The sequence below is a fragment of the Mirounga angustirostris genome, unplaced genomic scaffold, assembly GCF_029215605.1.
Source record: "Mirounga angustirostris isolate CCGP_5_RB_7025 unplaced genomic scaffold, mMirAng1.0.hap1 SCAF_13, whole genome shotgun sequence".
In the NCBI taxonomy this organism is placed as follows: domain Eukaryota; kingdom Metazoa; phylum Chordata; class Mammalia; order Carnivora; family Phocidae; genus Mirounga; species Mirounga angustirostris.
The window spans coordinates 52084542-52108889 of NW_026991721.1; the positions used below are offsets into that span (position 1 = coordinate 52084542).

Genomic DNA, 24348 nt, shown 5'->3' on the forward strand with positions numbered 1-24348 from the left:
CATCATTAGACAGAAATACAAGAAAAGCATTGTTTGGTTCTTAACTAGCTACAGTTTTCTATTAGGTCTTGTTTATTTCTAATTGTTTTAATTTGGCCAGTTCATTTTGGCACTTTAGTATATTTTTTAATCTTTACTGTGCATGTATTTCTTTATTGGGGTTCTGAAGAAATCTGAGGAATATTGTGCCCTTTTATTTTTTTAAAAATTTTTTATTATGTTAATCCCCATACATTACATCATTAGTTTTAGATGTAGTGTTCCGTGATTCATTGTTTGTGCATAACACCCAGTGCTCCATGCAGAACGTGCCCTCTTTAATACCCATCACCAGGCTAACCCATCCTCCCAACCCCCTCCCCTCTAGAACCCTGTTTTTTTTTTCAGAGTCCATCGTCTCTCATGGTTCGTCTACCCCTCCGCTTTCCCCCCTTCATTCTTCCTCTCCCGCTTTATTTTTTTCTTAACATATATTGCATTATTTGTTTCAGAGGTACAGATCTGAGATTCAACAGTCTTGCACAATTCACAGCGCTTACCAGAGCACATATCCTCCCCAGTGTCTATCACCCAGTCACCCCATCCCTCCCACCCCACCCCCCACTCCAGCGACCCTCAGTTTGTTTCCTGAGATTAAGAATTCCTCATATCAGTGAGGTCATATGATACATGTCTTTCTCTGTTTGACTTATTTCGTTCAGCATAATACCCTCCACTTCCATCCACGTCGTTGCAAATGGCAAGATCTCATTCCTTCTGATGGCTGCATAATATTCCATTGTATATATATACCACATCTTCTTTATCCATTCATCTGTCAATGGACATCTTGGCTCTTTCCATAGTTTGGCTATTGTGGACATTGCTGCTATAAACATCAGGGTGCACGTACCCTTTCGGATCCCTACTTTTGTATCTTTGGGGTAAATACCCAGTAGTGCAATTGCTGGATCGTATGGTAGCTCTATTTTCAACTTTTTGAGGAACCTCCATACTGTTTTCCAGAGTGGCTGCACCAACTTGCGTTCCCACCAACAGTGTAGGAGGGTTCCCCTTTCTCCGCATCCCCGCCAACATCTGTCATTTCCTGACTTGTTAATTTTAGCCATTCTGACTGGTGTGAGGTGGTATCTCATTGAGGTTTTGATTTGGATTTCCCTGATGTCGAGCAATGTTGAGCACTTTTTCATGCGTCTGTTGGCCATTTGGATGTCTTCTTTGGAAAAATGTCTGTTCATGTCTTCTGCCCATTTCTTGATTGGATTCTTTGTTCTTTGGGTGTTGAGTTTGAAAAGTTCTTTATAGATTTTGGATACTAGCCCTTTGTCTGATATGTCATTTGCAAGTATCTTCTCCCATTCTGTCGGTTGTCTTTTGGTTTTGTTGACTGTTTCCTTTGCTTTGCAAAAGCTTTTTATCTTGATGAAGCCCCACTAGTTCATTTTTGCCCTTGCTTCCCTTGCCTTTGGCGATGTTTCTAGGAAGAGGTTGCTGCGGCTGAGGTCGAAGAGGTTGCTGCCTGTGTTCTCTAGGATTTTGATGGACTCCTGTCTCACATTGAGGTCTTTCAACCATTTTGAGTCTGTTTTTGTGTGTGGTGTAAGGAAATGGTCCAGTTTCATTCTTCTGCATGTGGCTGTCCAATTTTCCCAGCACCATTTGTTGAAGAGACTGTCTTTGTTCCATTGGACATTCTTTCCTGCTTTGTCAAAGATTAGTTGACCATAGAGTTGAGGGTCCATAGGGCTCTCTATTCTGTTCCATTGATCTATGTGTCTGTTTTTGTGCCAGTACCATGCTGTCTTGATGATGACAGCTTTGTAATAGAGCTTGCAGTCCGGAATTGTGATGCCGCCAGCTTTGCTTTTCTTTTTCAACCTTCCTCTGGCTATGCGGGGTCTTTTCTGGTTCCATACAAATTTTAGGATTATTTGTTCCATTTCTTTGAAAAAAGTGGATGGTATTTTGATGGGGATTGCATTGAATGTGTAGATTGCTCTAGGTAGCATTGACATCTTCACAATATTTGTTCTTCCAATCCATGAGCATGGAACGTTTTTCCATTTCTTTGTGTCCTCCTCAGTTTCTTTCATGAGTATTTTACAGTTTTCTGAGTACAGATCCTTTGCCTCTTTGGTTAGATTTATTCCTAGGTATCTTATGGTTTTGGGTGCAATTGTAAATGGGATTGACTCCTTAATTTCTCTTTCTTCTGTCTTGTTGTTGGTGTATAGGAATGCCATAGTTTCTGTGCATTGATTTTATATCCTGCCACTTTACTGAATTCCTGTATGAGTTCTAGCAGTTTTGGGGTGGAGTCTTTTGGGTTTTCCACATAAAGTATCGTATCATCTGCAAAGAGTGAGAGTTTGACTTCATTGTCAATTTGGATGCCTTTGATTTCTTTTTGTTGTCTGATTGCTGTGGCTAGGACTTCTAATACTATGTTGAATAGCAGTGGTGATAGTGGACATCCCTGCCGCGTTCCGTGCCCTTTTTTTGACATAGTCCTTTTTTAAAAAAAAAATCTTGGTTACTTATTTGTTTTTTTTTGTTTTGTTTTGTTTTAGTTTTATTTTTAAGTAATCTCTGTACCCAACGGGGGCTCGAACCCACAACCCTGACATCAAGAGTTGTATATTCTAACAACTGAGCCAGCCCCTCTTATTTGTATTGATAGATACATTTGAGTGGAAACATTTCATGTAAAACCTTAAAATAAAACTTTATTTTTTAATCATTAAGTGACACTAGGATCATTATTCAGATTCGTTGTGTCTCTGGGGCACCTGGTTGGCTCAGTTGGTTAAGCCTCTGACTCTTGATTTCAGCTCAGGTCATGATCTTGGGGTCATGGAATCCAGCCCTGCCTTCACCTCCTCACTCAGCAGGGAGTCTGCTGGAGAATTCTCTGTCTCTCTGTCCGCCCGCCCCCCGCTGCTCTTGTATGCTCTCTCTCTCTTTCAAATAAATAAATCTTAAAAAGAAGAATCTCTGTGTGTCAATTTTTATTTTTGCCATGTAATTATTTAGAATTTATTTCATTAATACCCACAGTTTATATTAATTTTGAAATGATCAGGATCTATAAATAAATCTATTACTAAAATACGGAAAACTAGTGAATATATAACTGGCTTATGAAAAACTCCTTGACTTCAACTCAGCCTCTGATTTTGGTCATTTTCAGTTTTAGCAGATTTTTGTTAGTGATTATTTATTAATGTTTTGAAGAGATAATCTGGAAATTTGAATATTTATGTGTGTCAGGGAAGCTCAACTTTTATGCCTTAAGAATAAATATGAGGGGCGCCTGGGTGGCTCAGTCGGTTAAGTGTCTGCCTTCAGCTCAGGTCATGATTGGGATCGAGCTCCATGTGGGGCTCCCTGCTCAGTGGGGAGTCTGCTTCTCCCTCTCCCTTTGCCCCTCCCCCTGCTTGTGCACTCTCTCTCTCTCACTCTCAAATAAATAAATAAAATCTTAAAAAAAAAAAAAAAAGAATAAATGTGGATTTAATGAGTTTATAGGGGAGTGTTTTATAAGCACCCTTTAATCATACTATAATATGGTTCTCCATATAGTTAATTTACTAAATTAGCAAAGTAGTCCTGAAATGAAATTCACTTACCGTCTCTCCCTATGAATACGTACATTGAATGAAGTTCTGTTCATGATGTCTCACCCTTTTACTATTTCCTGTATCAACCTTGCATAGTTGTTTAAGTGATATTCTCTCCTACTTTATAGATGAAGAAAATATGACAGAGAAAAATAATTATAATTATTACCGATCAGTCATAATGCTTAAAACAATTTCTAATGTACAGTGTTTTAATTAGATCATACCCTAATGGATGATGTGAGAGAAGTGTTTAGGTGATGTGTTTAAAGTTAACTGTGCTTAAATCTGGGTTCCTCTGTTTACCATCTGAAGGCAGATTGCTTAATTTCTTTGATATTCTCTTTCCTGCACTTTAAAATGAGGATGATAGTAAAGTTATTGTGAGGAATATATACATTTATATTGTATATCGACTTGTGTAATTAAGCACTATGCTGAGAAATTGTGGTTATACTAATGAATATAGTACAGCTCTGGGATCTGTAGATGAGTTTCAGGCACCTGTGGAAATGCCTTTTATTGTAAATAGTAGCTCTTAGTTTTATTTAATATGTATATTTTCTGGGGAAGTACCATTGTTTTCCACAAATTCTCAATTTGGTCTGTTTATGCTTCATATACTTGACATATTCTGTGACACGGCATTTCAGTTACGTTTAAATTGACACAATAGTACTACTTTTGACAAATGTGGGGAACTGTCTTTTCCATATAAGTCTCTTATTTTTGTGAACGTTGAATGTGAAAAGCATTGTGTTATTTTTGGCGATGTGTTATTCTTGCCTGTCACCAAAATTATCATCTTAGTTGTCATTAAAATACATTATGTGCCCCAAATAATGTGTACAACATGATCCTACTTGGCCCTGGTGACATCCTTCCTAGAGTCTGGTATTTAGATTCGGATGCCAAACTCTAAGAAGAACATTAGTAAAGTAAGTCCTTTATGTGAAGAACCACAAAGAAGATGATTGAATGAACTGAAAATATTTGATCCAGCAGAAATTTAGGGAGATAGAATTATCTTTAAACATTTAAAGGATTGATTTGTGTAGGAGTATTTCTCTTAAGAGTATTTCTCCCAAGCACTGAGCCAGGATCAGTGGATACAAATTATGGGAAAGTAGAACTGAGCTTAGATAAGTGAGAACGTTTGCTTTTTTATATTGCAGAGAAATTATTGTCTTAAAACTGATAGATGATATTAAAAGCATTTTCTAAACTTGTAGGAGTAGGGTTTAAGGAGGCAATACTCTTTTTAGCAAGAAATTCCCTTAGAAACTGAGATAATAAGTGAAGAGCAAGTAAAGCAAATAGAATTTTGACTTTTTTATTTAATATATTATACTTCAATATTTTTCTTCATTGGTGAATATTGTTTTTACTAGCGAAATGAAAAATCTGCTTCTCTTGTTTAAAACTATTTCTTTAAAGTAATGCTAATTTTCTTGGAGATCTCTGGTGTTGGAAACATGTTTCTGCCTGACTCTCAAAAGAAGATATGTGACAAAAGTTATCTAGTCTTTAGAATTCTGGGTTGTTTTTTTTTTAAGCTGTAAGTCAGTCTTTTTAAACGATTGATAAGGGCGCCTGGGTGGCTCAGTTGGTTAAGCGACTGCCTTCGGCTCAGGTCATGATCCTGGAGTCCCGGGATCGAGTCCCACATCGGCTCCCTGCTCGGCATGGAGTCTGCTTCTCCCTCTGACCCTCCCCACTCTCATGTGCTCTCTCTCATTCTCTCTCTCTCAAATAAATAAATAAAATCTTAAAAAAAATAAAATAAAAAAAATAAACGATTGATAAATTTTAAAATGTGAACTTTGCAAGTTAAATATCAAATGAAATATTTTTCTAAAAATAGAGATCCATAAAAAAGGAATTTTCTATATTTGATCTTCTGAAAATTTAATACCTAAACAATATACAGTGTTTGCTCTCAGACCACAAAATGGAATTAAACTAGAAATCAGTTGTAGGAAGAGATCTTTAAAATCCCCACATATTTAGATATTAAGTAATACACTTCCACATAGCACATGGGTCAATGAAGAAATCTCAAGACAAATTGTTTAAATTATTTTCAATTAAATGAAAATGAAAATATATCAAAATTTATGGTTGAAAATTTTCAGTGAAAGTAATACTTAGAAGAAACTTCTCATATAAAGCAAAGGCTGATTCTTTGAAAAGATCAGTAAGATTGATAAGCACTAGCCAGGCTAACTAAGAAAAAAAGAGAGTGGACACAAATTAGTGATATCAGAAATAAAAAACAGGACATCACTACAAACCCCATGAACATCAAAAGGATAATTAAGGAATACCATGAATAACTCCATGCCCACAAATTGGTAACCTAGATGAAATGGACCAATTCCTTGAAAGACATAATCTGCCAAAATTCTCACCAGAAGAAACAGACAAATATGAACAGGCCTCTATCTGTTAAAGAAATTGCATCAATAGTTAATAACCTAAAACAGAAAGCACCAAGCCCAGATGGGTTCACTAGTGAATTCCACCATCATTTAAGGAAGGAATTATACCAATTCTCTTGAATCTCGTTCAGAAGATAGGAGAAGGAATAATTCCTAACTCATTTTTTAAGGCCAACATTACCCTAATAACAAAATGAGACAAAGACATTACAAGATAGGAAAACTTTAGACCAATATTTCTCATGAGCATAGATGCAAAAATCCTCAAAAATTCCTTTTCAACATCATACTTGAAGTCCTAGCTAATGTACTAAGAGAAGTAAAGGGAGTAAGAGAGAGAGATTGGGAAGGAAAAAAATAAAACTATCTTTATGTGCACATAACATGATCATCATCTATGTAGAAAATCTGAAAGCGTTAACAAAAAAACATTCCTGGAATTTATAAGTGATTATAGCAGGGTGGCAGAAGATGTGGTTAATACACAAATGTCTCCTATATATCATCAATGAACATGTGGAATCTGAAATTTAAAATACAGTATACCAATTATATTATCTCCCCCAAAATTGAAATACTTAGGTATAAATCTAATAAAATATGAAGAAATCTATCTGAGGAAAAATATAAAACTCTGATGAAATAACCCAAGAGGAACTAAATAGAGAGATGTTCCATATTTGTGAATAGGAACACTTAATATTGTCCAGATGTCACTTCTTCCCAACTTAAAATCTATAGATTTAGTGCAATCATAATCAAAACCCCTGCACGTTATTTTGTGGATATTGACAAACTTATTTTAAAATTTATATGTAAAGGCAAAAAGACCAGAATAGTCAACACAATATTGAAGAAAAACTACGTTAGAAGACTGTCACTAACTGACTTCACAACCTATATAAAGCTACAGTAATTAAGACAGTGTGGTATTGGTGAAAAGAAGAGACAGATATAGGGACACCTGGCTGGTTCAGTCAGTGAAGCATGTGACTCTCGATCTTAGGGTTGTGAGTTTGAGCCCCATGTTGGGTGTAGAGATTACTTAAAAAAAAACACACACACACAAACACACACAAGAAGACTAGACAAATTATAGTGTAGCGGAATAGGGAGCTTTGAAATAGACCCATATGAAGGAGCAAAGGCAGTACAGTGCAGAAAAGATAATGATGCTGGAAAGAAAAGGATATCCATATGCAGAACAATGAATCTAGACTCAGACCTTACACCCTTAACAAAAAATAACTCAAAATTAATTATAAACCTTCTTAGAAAATGTAAAACTATGGAACTCCAAGAAGATAACACAGAAGCAAATCTAGATGATCTTGGGTTTGGCAATAACTTCTTTGGTATAGCACCAAAGGCACAATCCATGAAAATATTTACCAAAGATGTATTTGATAAAGGCCTATTATCCAAAATATACAAAGAACTCTTAAAACTCAACAATAAGAAAACCTGCTTTAAGGGACACCTGGGTGGCTCATTTGGTTGAGCATCCAACTCTTGTTTTCAGCTCAGGTCATGATCTCCGGGTCATGGGGTTGGGCCCACCTTGGGCTTCCTGCTCAGCAGGAAGTCTGCTTCCCCAGCAGGAAGTCTGCTTCCCTTCTCCCTCTCTCTCTGCCCCTCTCCCTGGTCACACTCTCTTTCTCTAAAATAAAAGAGAAAGATTATTTCTTTCTTCAAAAGAAATCTTCAAAAAAAAGAAAAAAAAAAACAACCTGATTTAAAAATGGACCAAAGACCTTAAAACATGTTGCCAATGAAGATATACAGATGGAAAATACACATATATAGTTGTATATTTGTACAGATTACACTTTTCATGTGGTCCACATCATATATCATCAGTGAAATATAAATTAAAATGAGATACTACTGTACGCCTATTAGAATGGCCAAAATCCAGAACACTGACAACAGCAAATGCAGACAAGGATGTGGAGCAACAGAAACTCTCAACCATTGCTGGTGGAAATGCAAAATGGCATAGCCACTTTGGAATACAGTTTGATGGTTTCTTATAAAATTAAACACCATATGATTCAGCAACCAAATACTCCTTGGTATTTGCCCAAAGGAGTTAAAGAGTTACATCCACACAAAAACCTGCACACAAATGTTTATGGCAGCTTTGTTCATACTTGCCAAAACTTGAAAGCAACCAAAATGTCAAAACTGATGAACTGAACACTTAAGAACACTTTCATTTCAAAGTATGTAAATTATACCTCAATAAAAATGTTTTAAGAATTGTAATGATTTGATGATCATTTTCAAAAAGCCGAATTCTAAACAGTGTGTCGAGTTTTTATGTATCCAAAATGACAAACTGTCAAAGACATTTCTAAACCATATGCTGCTAGTATAGCACAGTGATTGAGAAGATGGTCTTGGAAGTCAGACTATAATTGAGTTCTGCCTTTAATCTGTACTAACTGTGACCTTAGGCAAATTACTGTACCTCTCTGCAATGTCCTCACTTTCCTCCTCTATAAAATGGGGGTAACACCAGTACCTTTTTAATCAGGTTATATTGGAATTATATGAACTAGTTCATGTAAAGTGCTTGGAGTAGGCCTGGAACATAGTAATTACTAATGTTAACTTCTGTTATTGATACTAATGCTGTTGCTATTACTCATTAATGTCTGTCTTCCTTCAGGTTCTTGGCCCCCATAAGAAATACTGTCACTCTCCATTATCTTCCCTATTTTGTCACCTCATTAATTTGGAATCAAATGAAAAAAGATGTAAAAGTATTATATACTATAATACAAAGAATTGCTGTATTCAGGGGTACCTGGGTGGTTCAATTGGTTAGGCATCTGCCTTCAGCTCAGGTCATGATCTCAGGGTCCTGGGATCCTGCCCCAAATCTGGCTCCCTGCTCAGTGGGAAGCCTGCTTCTCCTCCCACTCCACTGCTTGTGTTCCCTCTCTCGCTGTGTCTCTCTCTGTCAAATAAATAAAATCTTCAAAAAAAAAAAAAAAAGAATTGCTATATTCACAGTGTGCTGTGCTCTGGAAATGCAGACACTTGATGCAGTTTCTTAAGGAGTTCCAAATTGCGGGAGAAAGAGACAGGGAAGTAGTAAATGATAATAAAGGGTCATAAATGTAATCTGTGATGGAAATCATTCTGGTGTGCTGTTTAGGACCCAGTACCTAACCCATACTTGGCAGAGGATGATGTCTATGCTTGGATTTGTTTTTGTTTTGTCTGTTTTTTTGTTTTGTTTTGTTATGGTATTGTACTGTCAGCTCAGTTGCTTCTTTAAGGATTAATCCATACCACTGAGTCTTAACTCTGAACAACCCTTAGACTAGGAAAAAAAATCATATTCCACAATATAATAATTAGGATGATATGCTCCATTTCACCAAAGTCTAAATTAAATTTAGGTACAGATAGTAAAACACAAGAGTTTAGAATCTGTTTAGTCAAAGTCACTCAGTCTGCTTGTTAATCTGACCTTCTAACCTTTATACCTCAACATATTTGTCCCATCTCAGTTAATAGCAGTCACATCCTTTCACCTGCTTGGATCCAAAACTTGGGGGCACATTCTTGACTTTTCTTTTTCTCTCACTTCACATCCACTCTATCAGCAAATCCAAACAGCTCTATGCAAAGTGTATCCAGTGTGATCATTCCTCATCCCCTTGTCCAAGCCACTGTCATTTTTGTTTTTTTAAGATGTATTTATTTCAGGAGAGAGAGAGCATGTGCATGCACACACTAGTGGGTGAGGGAGTGGGGAGGAAGAGAGGGAGAATCTCAGACTCCCTACTGAGCGTGGAGCCTGACGTGGGGCTCCATCTCACCACACTGAGACTATGACCTGAGCCAAAACCAAGAGTTGGGCGCCCAACTGACTGAGCCATCCAGGCACCCCTCATTTTTGTTTTTAATACAGTTGAGTGGTTTTTAATATGTTCACAAAGTTGTGCAGCCACCACCGGTGTCAAATTCCAGAACATTTTCCTCACCCCATAAAGAAATCCTGTGCCACATACCACATTAGCAGTTTTAATCACCATTCTCCCTTTACTCAGCCAGTGGCATCTGCCAGTCTGCTTTCTGTTTCTATAATTTGCCTATTCCAGACATTTCATAAACAGAATCATACAATATGTGCCCATTGTGTCTGGCTTCTTTTGGAGAGCACAGTCATTTCAGAGTTCATTTTTGTAGTTAAATCAGTACTTTGTTCTTTTTTATGGCTAAATAATATTGACCTGTAGGGATATACCACAGTTGTTTATTCATCCTATGCTTGTTTTAGAAAGGGTAGTTGGGGGTAGGCATGCGGAACACATTCCAGGCTAAGAGCAGAAGTGCAGACACCTGACATCCTGAGAGAGCATGGTATTTTGGAGGGATATATCTAATACACCTGAGTGAAGAAATGTTTTAGAGCAAACAAAGCCAGCAGTGGAGGGAGAGAGAGCAGAACACTGAATTGTTATCGTCCATAGTCTATTTTCAGAGTTCCTACAGATAGTGGTAAGAATTTTGGGTATAATTTGAATATGTGTTTATTTATAACTCTGACTAGTTCAAATTTGGGATTTTTAAAAATAATTCGCGTACTAAATCTCATTATTAGATCAAAATAGAATTCCAAAGATGGATAGTTTTCTGTTTTCATATAGCATATGACTACATGAAGCTTGCATTTTGACACAGTAGCCAGGTTATTAGCTTTTTAGGGAGTTCTTCAGTAAATTTTTCTGCTAAATTCCATTGTTTCTTAGTCCAGTAATTGACATGGATTTTGTAGCAGTATTGGTTCTCTTCTAATGCTTAGAAGCGTTTTAAAATAGGTATAGTGAGCAATTTAAATATATTCAGTTCCCAGAATGACTTCAAAAAATAACAAGAAGGTTGAGGCACTTTTTACATATGGAATTCTTAGTGTACTAAGAGAAGTAATAACATTAAGTGGATAGAGCCTTAGGTTAGAAGCAGGTTGGTGTAATGAAGTTAGGAAATAGGAACTTTGCCAAAATAAATTTTTTTAAAGATTTTGTCAGAGAGGAAGAGCACAAGCAGGGGGAGCTGCAGGCAGAGGGAGAAGCAGGCTCGATCTGAGCTGAAGGCAGATGCTTAACCGACTGAGCTATCCAGGCATCCCAAAAATAAATTTTTTTAATGTATCTAAGTTTTACTGTTATTTTTTGTGAAGTGGAGGCAGTGCCAGAGAGGATTCTGAAAGGTCTTAATCTGACCTCCTACTATTAGATTATTAAAACTCTAAAACTTCATTTTATTTGTAATATGTGTAACCTGTGAATTCATTCTCATACACAATATTAATAATACGTATAAACCTGTGTGCTCATTCCCATACATAATGACAAAATGATTGTCATTTTAATTACTGAAAGGTATTGTTTTCCTTAGGAGGCCATTTTAATAACATTCGAGTGAATCCTGTCTTTTATAGATAAGGAAGCTGAAGCCTAGTGAAGATAGAGGACTTGTCCAGAGGCACATAGCCATCTAGGTTAGGAACAGGAATTCTATTTATTCATTAAATACTTCCTTACTTAAGAGCCTACTTCATGGGGAGGAAATCGGAGGGGTAGAAAACCATGAGAGACGATGGACTCTGAAAAACAAACTGAGGGTTCTAGAGGGGAGGGGGGTGGGAGGAGGATGGGTTAGCCTGGTGGTGGGTATTGAGGAGGGCACATTCTGCATGGAGCACTGGGTGTTATGCACAAACAATGAATCATGGAACACTTCATCTAAAACTAATGATGTAATGTATGGTGATTAACATAACAATAAAAAATTTTTTTTAAAGCCTACTCATAAGGCAGCGTCTCTGCAATCACCAGAGTTGAGCTGGGATGGAGGTGGCAGGGGACAGGAGGATAGAGGACATGTGTGGCATGACAGATAAGAACAGAAGTAATTTCATCTGAATAGGAACTACATAGGATTAGAGGTGCATACACACTGTTTTGACAGCACAGATGGGAAGATTATGGTGTTGATTAATTAACTCAGTGGCAGATCTAGAACTGACTTTTCCATCTCTTAGTCCAGGGTTTCCTTTTTCTCTTCACTGTTACACATTGCTTATCTGAGAAGGTGAAATAGCCAAGTGAGCTTTCTTGTTTGTAGGTGGCATTTAAATCAACCATCTATCACAGCTCTCGTCTGGGTATTAAAAATAGAGAATTGATAAGTTAAATCTTATGTATTTGGGATTTTCTTGTATCTTTGATTCAAATTGAATTCCCTTCCTGCAGTTGTAAGCTGTAATTGACAGAACAACATTCAGATTCCTAAATTCTTAGGTTTTTTAACTGTGTTATAAGAGCTGACTTGGTTGTAATTACTCAGAAAGACCTGGATCATAATTGTATAACAGTATCAAATATTATTCTTTCTCTAGGTAGAACAGAATTCTTACTTACAAATGTATCAAGAATATGAATCATTTTTGTTTAAAAAAAATGCTTCTTCAAGGAAATTTTACATTGCTTTTGTACTCTTTAGAGATTGCATAGGACTTTGAAAAATGATCTAACTCTGATTTTTGTTTAATTTTGTTCCTACTGTTCTTTTCAGCCAAAGAGATTTGCATTGCCATTTTAATCAATAGCGAGTATAGATTCCTTCCTTTTTGGAAAATAATGTATTTTCGTATACTTTCATTCCTAATAGTTAGATTCAAGGTTAATTAAGATGAGGTGTACCAGTGTTTTGGATGTTCTTAAGTGTGTTTTTCTTTTTTAAATTTTAATTTCTAACAGGTATTATTCTGAAAGCTCTTTAGAACAGAATTAAGATTTTTATGCTGTTTTGTTTTTTCCCTTATTTAGAAATCGAAACGAGTTGGCTGAGACTCTTGCCCTCCTGAAAGCACAGATTGATCCTGTGCTACTGAAAAACTCTAGCCAACAGGACAACTCTTCCCGGGGAAGTCCCAGCTTAGAGGATGAGGAGACTAAAAAGGAGGAAGAAGCACCTAAACAAGGTTTTTTTTGTGTGTTTTGTTTTGCTTTGTTTTGTAATTTCTTCTCTCTTCTTCCACTCCTATTTCCAACTATATTAATTAGAATTCTTTCAGTTTGAAAAATTGGAAGTCTTCCTGTAGAGGGAGGTTGATTTTTCTTTTCCTTAATGAAAAATAAGAAGCAAAAAGCCATTGAGTACTTTTCCTCTTTTATATTGTACATTTATAAAATTTAAATAAAAAAAGTTCAGATCATCACAACATATTTTTGACTAATTTTAAGAATGCAGAGATACTTAGTGAACTCCTTTATTATTGTAGTTAAATATGCATAAGAAACTTTATCATTTTAACCATTTTTAAGTATACAATTCTGTGGCATTAAGTGCATTCACATTGTTGGGCATCTGTCAACACCGTCCATCTCCAGAGTCATCTTTGCCATGTGAAACTCTCCCCTTTAAATACTGACTCCCCATTTACCACTGCACTCCCCTGCCCCTGGCATCCAATATTCTGCTTTCTATCTCTCTGAATTTGCCTAACTCTTGGGATGTTCTGTCCAAGAAATCATAGAATATTTGTTCATTTGTGACTGGCTAATTTCACTGAGCATAATGACAGGCTGAATAATATTCCTGTCACATTTTGAATATTCACATTTTGTTTATTCATCTGTCTGTGGACAGTTGGCTTTCTTTCACCTTTTGGTTATTGTGAATACGGCTGCTAGGAACGCAGGTGTACAAATAGCTGTTTGAGTCACTGCTTTCACTTCTTTTGGGTATATACCTAGAAGTGGAATTGCTGGATCATATGGTAGCTTGAGGATCTGCCATACTGTTTTTTTACAGCTGCTGTGCCATTTTACATTCCCCCTAGTCATGTTACTTTGCTGTCCACCAAATGCTGCACGTGCATTTCCATTCAGTCATCATAGCAGCTCCTTGAGGGAACTGCTGTTACTATTGTTTCAGTTTTATAGATGAGGGAACTGGGAAGTTTATAAACTTGCCCTAGGTCCTATGGATAATAAAGTGTCAGAGTCTAGATTTGAACCCTGGTCCTTGTATCACCTATACTTTTCAACTACAGTGGTCTAGGGTTGTACTTCTCAAATTTTAATATGCATGCTGTTCACCTGATGATCTTTTTACAATGCAGACGCTGATTGAATTGGTCTTGTGTGAAGCTGATGATTTGCCATTTTAAAAAGCTACCAAGGACCTAGGTGATGCTGATGCTGCCGGTCAGAGAACCACCCTTTGGATAGCAAGGTTATAGGGGCAGTTTTCTCCTAACCTTGTATTTATTTAAATACAGTAAAGTCTTTCAGACAGCTGTTGCTGATGTCTGAATGCTGATATTTTAACACTCAACGCAGTTAAGAGAGAATCTGTGGGGGAGGACATCTCTTTAAAAAGTAGCGCAGGAGGAGGATCAAGACATGTAACCTTTTTTGGTTTTCTCCTTTCTCTTTTAAACAGTGTCTCTTCTGTTTCTCTTACTCTAATAGCAAAATGCGCTTATTCATTCAGGAAATACTTATTTTACACCTACTATGTGTTAAGCACCATTTTAGACATGAGACTTCAATAAGCAAAGACAAATCCTTGGCTTTTGTGAAGTTTTCACTAAAGTGGATAAAATAGCTGACACATACCATTGATCATGTGCCAAGTAATGTGCTCAGTGCTTTACATGCGTTAAGTCATATAATCTTCACAACCACTCTGTTAGGTATGAAATTAGTATTTCAGTTTTTTTATGGGGTTTTTTGGGTTCTTTTCCAGATGAGAGAAGGGAGACAAGGAGAGGTTTCAGTGACTTTCCCAGGGTCACACAGCCTGTTAGTGGCATACCCAGTGTTCACACCTGGGCAGTCTTTGGTCTTTCTCTGGGGTTTGTGTACTTTAGATGCTGCAGAAACACATAATTTGAGGGAGTCGACAGTTTTATTCGGGCCCTAAAGCCCCATCTCTTACTCACTCCTCTTGTGTGTAGTTATTGTGTTCTGTTCCAAGCAAGACCAAAGAAATGGGATTCTGGCTTATCATTTTTATTACTTGCAGATGTAAATAAATATTGCCCTTGGGCAGGGAGAGGAGGGAGAGAGGGGATATTTGGAAATCAGACATCTATAAGACAAAAAATAAACAGGAACCAGGGAAAGAATAAAACAGCTACTCTTATTCTTGCAACTAAAATAGATTTTTCTTTAATTGTTAGTTGAATTGCCATGCTTTGTATCCAACCTTAGTAAGTTTTTTTTTTGTAAGTGCCAAGAAAAAATGCATTACATATAAAAGCAGGCAAAGAAAAGATCTAAAGATGGCATCGTATGTGTTTATTAAAACATTCACTAACTGAGTAATTAAATTGGTTTTTTATTTCAAAGGTTATTGAAATTGTCTTTGAAAAAGTCAGAATTTCTTAAACTGGCATTCAGAATCTCACAGTCTGGCCTCAAACGATGTTTCTAGTGTTATCTCCCACTAGATTTTGTGGTTTTTTTTATGTTAATTACCATCCCACTAGTTTTTTACATGAGCACTGGTTCCGGATTATCTAGATGCCTTTATTTTCTCCTTGTGTCTTGGGCATTCCTTCTGTGTCCTTATCATGCTTTTATCTCCCTGAGATACTTTTCCTCCACTCTGGGGATTCTAGTTATTCAGGGCCATCTGGAATCTCAGAATCTTGATCCTTTTTCTAAGTTCTCCTAGCACTTAAATACTATTTTTTCCCCACTTATATTAGGGTCAGTCGTACTACAAAGCTTGAAGCTCTCAAATACTTGCTGACTTGTTCTTCTCAGATTGTGATAGACAATAGATTTCAAAGTGAGTGAGTGTTAGGTATAACTTAAGCCCTTCTCTAAGACCCAGGATGTCTTGGATGTCTTGTCTGGTGGTATACTGCCTAGAAGTTACTATTCTTCTAGGACACCATAAAGTTTAATATATATTTTCACTCCATGTTAGATACTGTATTCTAATTTGAAAGGGACCAGAAAGCTAAAAAGAACTTATATGGGGAAAAACAAAGTTGAAGAAATCCTAACCTTTAGTTTTTTCTGCTAATTGGAAAAAGACTTTCCTTTTGTTAGCTTTTGCATCATACTCTTCTGCCTATATGTAGAATGGGTAAAGAATATCACTTGAGAATCTTTAACAGAGAATAGAAATTGTAGATTGGCAGCTTGCAAACTTGATTTGGCCTGAAAACATGTTTATTTTGGTTTGTACAGTTCTGCTTTGTTTTTTGTTTTGTTTTGTTTTTAATTAAGGTGAAAGTCAGCATTTTAAAGTGTACCATTCAGTGGTTTTTTGTATATTCACAATGTTGTGCAACCATCACCACCATCTAATTATAGAACATTTCCATCACCCCATGAAGAAACCCTGTAACAGTTAAGCAGTCACTTGCCGCTTTTTACCTACCCCTATGACTGAATAATATTTCCTTGTATAGATATACCACATTTTGTTAATTCATTCATGAGGTGATGGACATTTGAGTTGTTTCCACTTTTTGGCTATTATTAATAATGCCATCATGAACATTCATATACAGATTTTTGTGGGAACATGTTTTCACATGTTTGTTGTTTTTTTTTAATTTGAATTTGCTGTGAACATTTAAAATTGGAAATTAGAAGAGCTGCTAACAATGGAGCATTATTTTTGCCTATCAACGGTGAGCTGTACAGCTGAGTAATGTTTGACTCTCCTTAGAATTTGCATTCTCCAGTTCACCTCAGTCCTCTCTGTGTCCGCTAAAATTGGGCTTAATCTCAGTTGCTTAGCCTAGTACTTACATTTTGTTTTTCTTATGATATAAAGTAAAAAAATTATTATATTCATGTGTCTATCAAATATTGAAAAAACAAGAGAAAGGAAAAAGAGAGAGGCGACTTGTTGGCAGCAGTGAAGGATATTCCTGCAATTATAATAGGTAAACTAAGCTACAGATGATTCTCTTGCGGCCATTACTAACTTGCTATCTGATATAAAGCTTAAATTCAACATGGCAAAATAATACAACTTAATGTAGTATCTTAGCCTGCCCTGTCTGCCATAACAAGATATCAGGCTTGGTGACTTAAACAACGGAAATTTATTTTCCCCCAGTTTTAGAGGCTAGAAGTCCCAGATTGGGGTGCCAGCAGACCAGGTTCTGTGAAGGCTTCCTTCCTGGCTTACAAATGGCTGCCTTCTCTCTGCTCACATGGCCTCTTGTATTTGTGTGTGTGGTGAGAGAGTGATCTGGTGTTTTTCCTTTTCTTATAAGGGCACCAGCTCTATCGGATTAGGGCTCTACCTTTTTTATATCATTTAACAATAATTACCTCACTAAGAGCCCTGTGTCCAAATACAGTCACATTGGGGATGGGGGCTTTAACATGAATTTAAGGGGGGAATAATTCAGTCCATACATGTAGTATTATGAAACAGTCCCATAGTAATATGGGTAATGGAAAAGATACCTGATAGAGAAATTAGGAGGGATAAGGGGAGAACTGCAATTTTAAGATTTGTTTCTTATGCTAAGATGAGCAGTTATATATATATATATATTTTCTTTTCTCTGAATTCCAGTGTACTTAAACATACGGTGTTATATTAGTTTCAGGTTAAGGTGCCCCTTAATTTCCCTTCTTAAGTTTGAAGTCAGAGGGACGCTTGGGTGGCTCAGTCGTTAAGCATCTGCCTTCGGCTCATGTCACAATCCCGGGGTCCTGCAATCGAGCCCCGCATCAGGCTCCCTGCTCGGCGGGAAGCCTGCTTCTCCCTCTCCCACTCCCCCTGCTTGTGTTCCTGCTGTCGCTCTCTGTCTCTCTGCCAAATAAATAAATAAAATCTTTTAAAAAAAAAGGAAAATGAATATTGTTCAGTTTGCCTTTCTAAAGTAATATAAACCAAAGTTTACTAGTACAGTACTGAAAACTAAATAATGATGGCATTCAGTTATAAAAATTATGTGAAAATCCTGAGAGTAGATTCCCTGTATACAAAATTCTGTCAGTGTTTGCTAATACTTCGTGCTCACCAGCAGCTGTTTACTGGCATAAAGTATATAGTAGTAAACTCCCTATTAAATGACTCAAGGCTAAACTCTGTATTGCATATAACAGTGCTAAGTACTAGATCCAACACTGTCGTAATGACCAGCCCCCGTTCCCAGAAACAGGGATCCAGTTTCTGATTCCAAATCAAAGGAACAATGAATTAAGAAATAAAATAATAAAACTTTAGTAGCTTTTTAAAATTTAAAATATAATCACCAACATTATACATGTTTATATTGTGTTCAGTAAAAACAGAATTTAATTATATTTCTAACTTTATGTTTTTCTTACGCCTCATTTATGTTTTCTTGCCTGGCTCCTGTGGCCATTAGAGTTTGTAACGCCTTCTATGGGGGCGGGGGGAACGGTACTAATTGTTACAGCTACATAGAAAGGTTTTGATATGATATGGGTGTTTAATTTAGAGACTTATGGATGGGTTTTAAAATGTCCTTGTACTTGGCACAAAATAATCTTTTATATTACCATGTTAAATATTGTTTCACTACAGAAAAGTATAGAGAGAGCAGATAAATACAGGTGTTATTGTCACCTTGTTACAATATCTTAAATAGTTTCCTTTATAAAAACAAAAGAAAATGTACTATTTTTATCATCACCATCATTCCTTCTTTATGGTAGGCCTGCCTTAAATTGTCAGGATAAAGGACAAAATACATTGAAGTTTGCATTTCTTTTATTTTTATGCCAGGAACAATAGGACACAGATCATGTTGCTTCTTATGTGAATGATTTGTGCTTGCTGGAGAGGGAAGGAGAAAAGCAAAAGAAATCTTATGATTAGATTAACTATTGGCATTCTGATTAAGTTTGTTGTGACTTGAATTAGAACGAAGAATTAAAGTTATCATTCACAGTTGGAAAATGGCAGTGGTATGGCTTTTGAGTCTCTACAGATTCCTTCATTAAAGGAACATATTAATGGCAAAAATTTAGAACTAGACAGTATCTGAAACTAAGGTCTTAAAGGGGCTCAGGGGTACTGTGGGCCTTGGGAGTTCTCAAACTTTTCCAGGCAAACCTCCCTTCCAGAACAAACTCCACACTGAGCTTTGTCCAAACTGCTAGGAATAGAATCCAAATTAAATCCAATTTAAGCATGCAAAAAAGAAGCTTCAAATAAAAGTATGAGAGAGGAATAGAGTTCATTCATCTCATTAAGTAAATCACTTTAAATTTGAATATCTCACAAAAATAACAGATGGGGAGCTCTAGAGCTATGAAATTAGAAAAACTATCTATTTGACATAAAAATTAGCAACTAAAAAGGATCAAAGTAAATCCCACAGGATTATAAGAACAAAAGAAAATAAGCAGAAAAACATCACTGCAGAGAATAAAAGCTTATCCTAAAGACATTCCCATAAAATGTGAAAACTGTAACTTCAAAGGTGGTAGAACTCAGAAGAGTCAAGATTTCCCACAAATCTAGAAGAAACATCAGAGTGGACAAACTCAAGGATTAGTGCCTTTACAAAATAGCAAATGGAAAGCTATATATATTTTTTAATCAAAAAGAAATGAAAGAGAGAAAGATTTGACAGAAAGAGATAAGGATTTGAAGATGGGAAAGAAAATCCAACAAGGGTCAACAAAAAAGAAAACCAAAACCAAAGCAAGGGAACAGACAAAAATACTGAAGTCTGCTTAACAAAACCTCCTGAAACAAAGTTGTTAGGCTGCATGTTGAAAAGGCACTGCATACCTTGGAAAAAGAACCCAGAACAACCAACATTAAGACATATTCCAGTAAAATTACTGGGATTTGAAGAAGAAAGGCTCCGGTTATCCAGGCAAAAAGACCACGTGACGTACAGCAGAATGAAAATCAGACTGCCATCACTGTATTTGAAAGCAATGCTTTGTGATAGAATAAAACGCCATAACACAAGTAAGGCAACAAAAATGTGACCCAGGGATTACGTTTCCAGCCAGACTGGCTTTCAAATAAAGACTGCAGATAAACTTAATTATCTAAGGTCTGTTTTAGAAATCTTCAGGCAAATGAGCTTCAGATAGCCAGAATGACTAACATAATATCAGTGGTGAGTGCTTTCAAAATACATAAAAACATCTTCATTTTTTGGCTTAATAATTCATATATATGTTTCCTACTTCTGGTTATGGGAGGACTAAGAACAGTGATACCCCAGTAGTACTGTGTACTCTTGGTCTCCAGATTAATACCATTTTCCAGTAAAAGGAACCAGCGCTCCTTAGATTGATTCTGGCGCTGGGCAGGGAGAATACAAGATGAGCCTCAGACATCATAGAACGCCGAGACTAAGGACGTGCTCAAAAAAGCATTTGGGCGTATCAGTAGTACACAGGTGCCAGTAAGAAGCAGCTCTCGGTAGTGAGAGCAGAAACTGTTTTAGCTACAAATTTATATTAATGATAGATTTCAACCATAGATTTAAATAAATGCCCATGAGTTCTGCTTAATGTAAGTACATAATTGTGTAAATAAGTAAATAGAGGTGAAGGGACAGCCTTCCCTGCTGACAAATATTGGTTAGGAATGAAGGAAATACAAAATCACCATTTGGGAAACACTACAATAATAGTTGTTGCAGGCAAGATCTCTGACAGATGCTAAAATCAGTGGGTTACAATTTATGGAGCAACAGAATATTAGCATAATTTCAGTGAGCTCCCCAAGATATCTACCTGTTATAAGGAGAAAAATGGTGACTTCATAGTGTAATAACCAGCCAACAGCACCTTAACTAAATGAGCAGGCATTGACATCCTGTATTCTCTGATGTAATGCACAGCATCTCTTTTGTGGGTTTTTTGTCAAAAATATATAATCTCAATCTAATCTTGAGAAAACATTTAAAAGCCAAAATTAAGAGGTATTCTACAAAATTACTGTGTCAGAGTCAGAAGAAACAAGGAAAGAATGAGGAACGGTCACACATTGGAGGAGACAAGAACAAACAAGAACAAAATGAGTCCTGGATTCTTAAATGGAAAGGACATTGGGGAAAAACTGGCAAAATTTAAATAAAATCTGTTTAATTAATAGTATTTTCCTAATGTTAGTTTCCTGATTTTGATAATTGTACTATAGGTATCTAAGTTGTTAACTTTAGGAAAAACAGGGTGAAGGTGTACTTGAACTATTTTTGTAACATATCTGTATGTCTAAATTTATTTCAAAATAAGATTTTAAAAAGAATGTTGCATTAAATTTGTAGTTACACGTACCTAAATCTACATGGCAGATATGAGAAAGAATGTGTAGTCTTTAATGGATATGTGTTTTGACAGTGGAGCTAGAGTAAGACAGATGGAGAAAAAATGGGAAGAGTACACACAAATACCTCTTAACTTTTTATTAAATCACTGATGATGGTGTCAATACTGTTATTCTGAGAATATTTTGTATCTAGCATGAGAAAAAAATAATAACTAATATTTTAATTATATCACCCGTGTTGCCTTTAAAACCAAGATTCTCAAGGGGGGATTATAAGATGTAAGATAGAAGATATTAAGAAAACACTGAAATAGCATTATGAATTTATGAATTATTTTTATTAAAAAAATATACATATATTTTCTAGTTCTGTCCACTGAGAAAACTTAGAAACAGTGTCCAACCCAATAATAGTGATCAGCCTTAACACCTAGATTGTGTTTGTGAAAAAGTTTCCCACCAATTCAGAGGCATAATGAGAATGAGCCAAGAAACATTTTATCATTCCAGGTAGTGTGGATGTTATCAAGTCATGTCAAAAAGACTCAAGAGTCAGGGCACCTAGATGACTCGGTCGGTTAAGTATCTAACTCTTGATCTCATCTCAGGTCTTGATTTCAGGGTCATGAGTTCAATCCCCACACGTGTGGAGCCTACTTTAAAAAAAAAAAGACTCAAGAGCCAACTTAAAGAGATCATAATTGAATATGCTTAAATCCATTACTTTCATTATGATACTAAAAGAAAAATTGGTTACCTTTGGAGAATGCCAGTGGCGATCAAATTATGGTTTTGAAAATTGTTAAATAAAAGAATCAAACACTTATCCTTCCTTTTCTATATGTACTGTACCACCATATAACAAAATAGTGAATTTGTAAAGTTTATAGATTTTATTCCAACAAGTCACTGATGAAGGAATGATAGAACGGGAATATCACCATTTTGCAGTTCCTGATAAAGGTTTTAGATAGTGAGCATCAGTATCAACATCACAAAAAGAAATAATCAGACATTAAGGCCCATCACTGAAGTAGTTTTGCCCCCAAAATTAAACTTGAATCTGATGAAGGCTATAGATCAAAGTGACGATTTAAGGGACAGAAAGGGCAGAGGAGCATGCGAGTACAGTCAGCGTAATCCAGAAATTATAGGACAAATGATTCAGTGACTTGAACAAATAAACTGCAAGAAAAGTAAAGGATGGAGGGGACAACAGAAAATTAAAGGGACAGAAAAAGGAAAATAATACATAGGTAAAACTAAAATAAGGACGTGCTTAACATAAGTCAAGTTAATGGTTTTTCTTGGTAGGGAGAGGGAATTCTTGGGAAGAGGCATGTGTAAGGCTTGCAAAATAGCTGGCAAGGTCCTATTTCCTATTTGCCTTCTAATAATTTATTAATCTGTTATTTGTTCTGTGTGGCTTTCTTTATTTTGTTATAGTTAATTATTTTTTTTTAAGATTTTATTTATTTATTTATTTGAGAGAGAGAATGACAGAGAGAGAGAGAGAGAGAGCACATGAGATGGGGGAGGGTCAGAGGGAGAAGCAGACTCCCTGCCGAGCAGGGAGCCCGATGCGGGACTCGATCCCGGGACTCCAGGATCATGACCTGAGCCGAAGGCAGTCGCTTAACCAACTGAGCCACCCAGGCGCCCCTGTTATAGTTAATTATTAAAAAAAATCCTCTGTCAGATATCTACTGTGTAATTTTTCAAATAAATTATAAAAGAATTGGCATCAGGGGTGCCTGGGTGGCTCAGTCGGTAAGCATCTGCCTTCTGCTTTAGGTCATGATCTCAGGATCCTGGCATCAAACCCCTTGCTGGGCTCCCTGCTCCGTGGGGAGCCTGCTTCTCCCTCTGCCTGTCACTTCCCCTGACTGTGCTCTCGCGCTCTCTCTCTCTGTCAAATAAATAAATTATTTTAAAATTGGCACCAATTCATATCCCTTTAGCATGTAGTAAATTGGTCGTACTGCTGTGTTAGTTTAGGCAGCTCCTCTTATTTGTCCATTAAGTACATGATATTGATACAATCAAAGGATAATTGCAGTATTTTGAGCCCCTTTTGGAAACTGTAAAATCTGTCAACATCTTTAAAATGGTGAAAAGTTTCTTTGCCAAGCAAAATATTTCAGTTGCAAAAATATATTCCTCTCATAAGCATGGTTGATACTTTACCTGTAATATTTCATTCATTCATTCCAATCCACAAATATTTATTGAGTACTTGGAATAAACCTGTAAACAAAATCAATTGACTTCTAGCCTTCATGACACTTACATAATATGGGGAGGTAGACAATAAACAAGATCAGTAAATACATAGTATATTAGATGATGATAAGGAGCTATGGAGGTAAAATAATTTGGGGCATGAGGGAGGGTGTAACTTTAGATTGGGGGTTAGAAAAGGACTCACTGAAAATGTGACACTTGAGTAAAAACTAAAGGGTTGGCAAGAGCAAGCCATGAAGATACCCGAGGAAAAAAGGTTTTTTTAAGCAGACAGAAACAAATGCAAGACCCTGAGGGGGAAGCATTGTCTACTTAATATGTTAGAGCAGAGATTGGCAGAGTAGGGGCTGCAGGCTAAATACGGCCTGCTATTCTTTGTTTTTTGTTTAAAGATTTTATTTATTCATTTGAGAGAGAGAGAGTGTGTGCACGCGCACAGGTGGGGGGAGGGGCACAAGGGGAGGGACAGTGTGAAGCCCACATGGGGCGTGATCCCAAGACCCTGGGATTATGACCTCAGCCACCCAGGTGCCACCTGGCCTGCTTTTCTTTTGTTAATTAGATGTATTGATTCTTTTAGTATCTTATTGTCCATAGTTGCTGTCTTACTACAAAGGTAGAGTTGATTAGTTGGTATACAGACTAAAATATTTACTGTCTGACCCTTTACAGAATAAATTTGCTGGCTCCTGTTTTATAGCAAGGTGAGTAATACAGCTGACACAGAATGAGTGAGGGGTATTCTAATACAGGAGGAAATG

General features: G+C 36.5%; 1 protein-coding gene across 2 annotated transcripts in view; it reads left to right on the forward strand.

The window, feature by feature from the left end:
- Positions 1–24348, forward strand: part of RSF1 (remodeling and spacing factor 1) — a 169347-nt gene that overhangs the window by 97057 nt on the left and 47942 nt on the right. For both annotated transcript variants that reach the window (XM_064576868.1, XM_064576867.1), the window contains exon 5: positions 12913–13067. In XM_064576868.1, coding sequence (XP_064432938.1) covers positions 12913–13067 — 155 coding nt within the window. The remainder of the gene's footprint in view (positions 1–12912; positions 13068–24348) is intronic.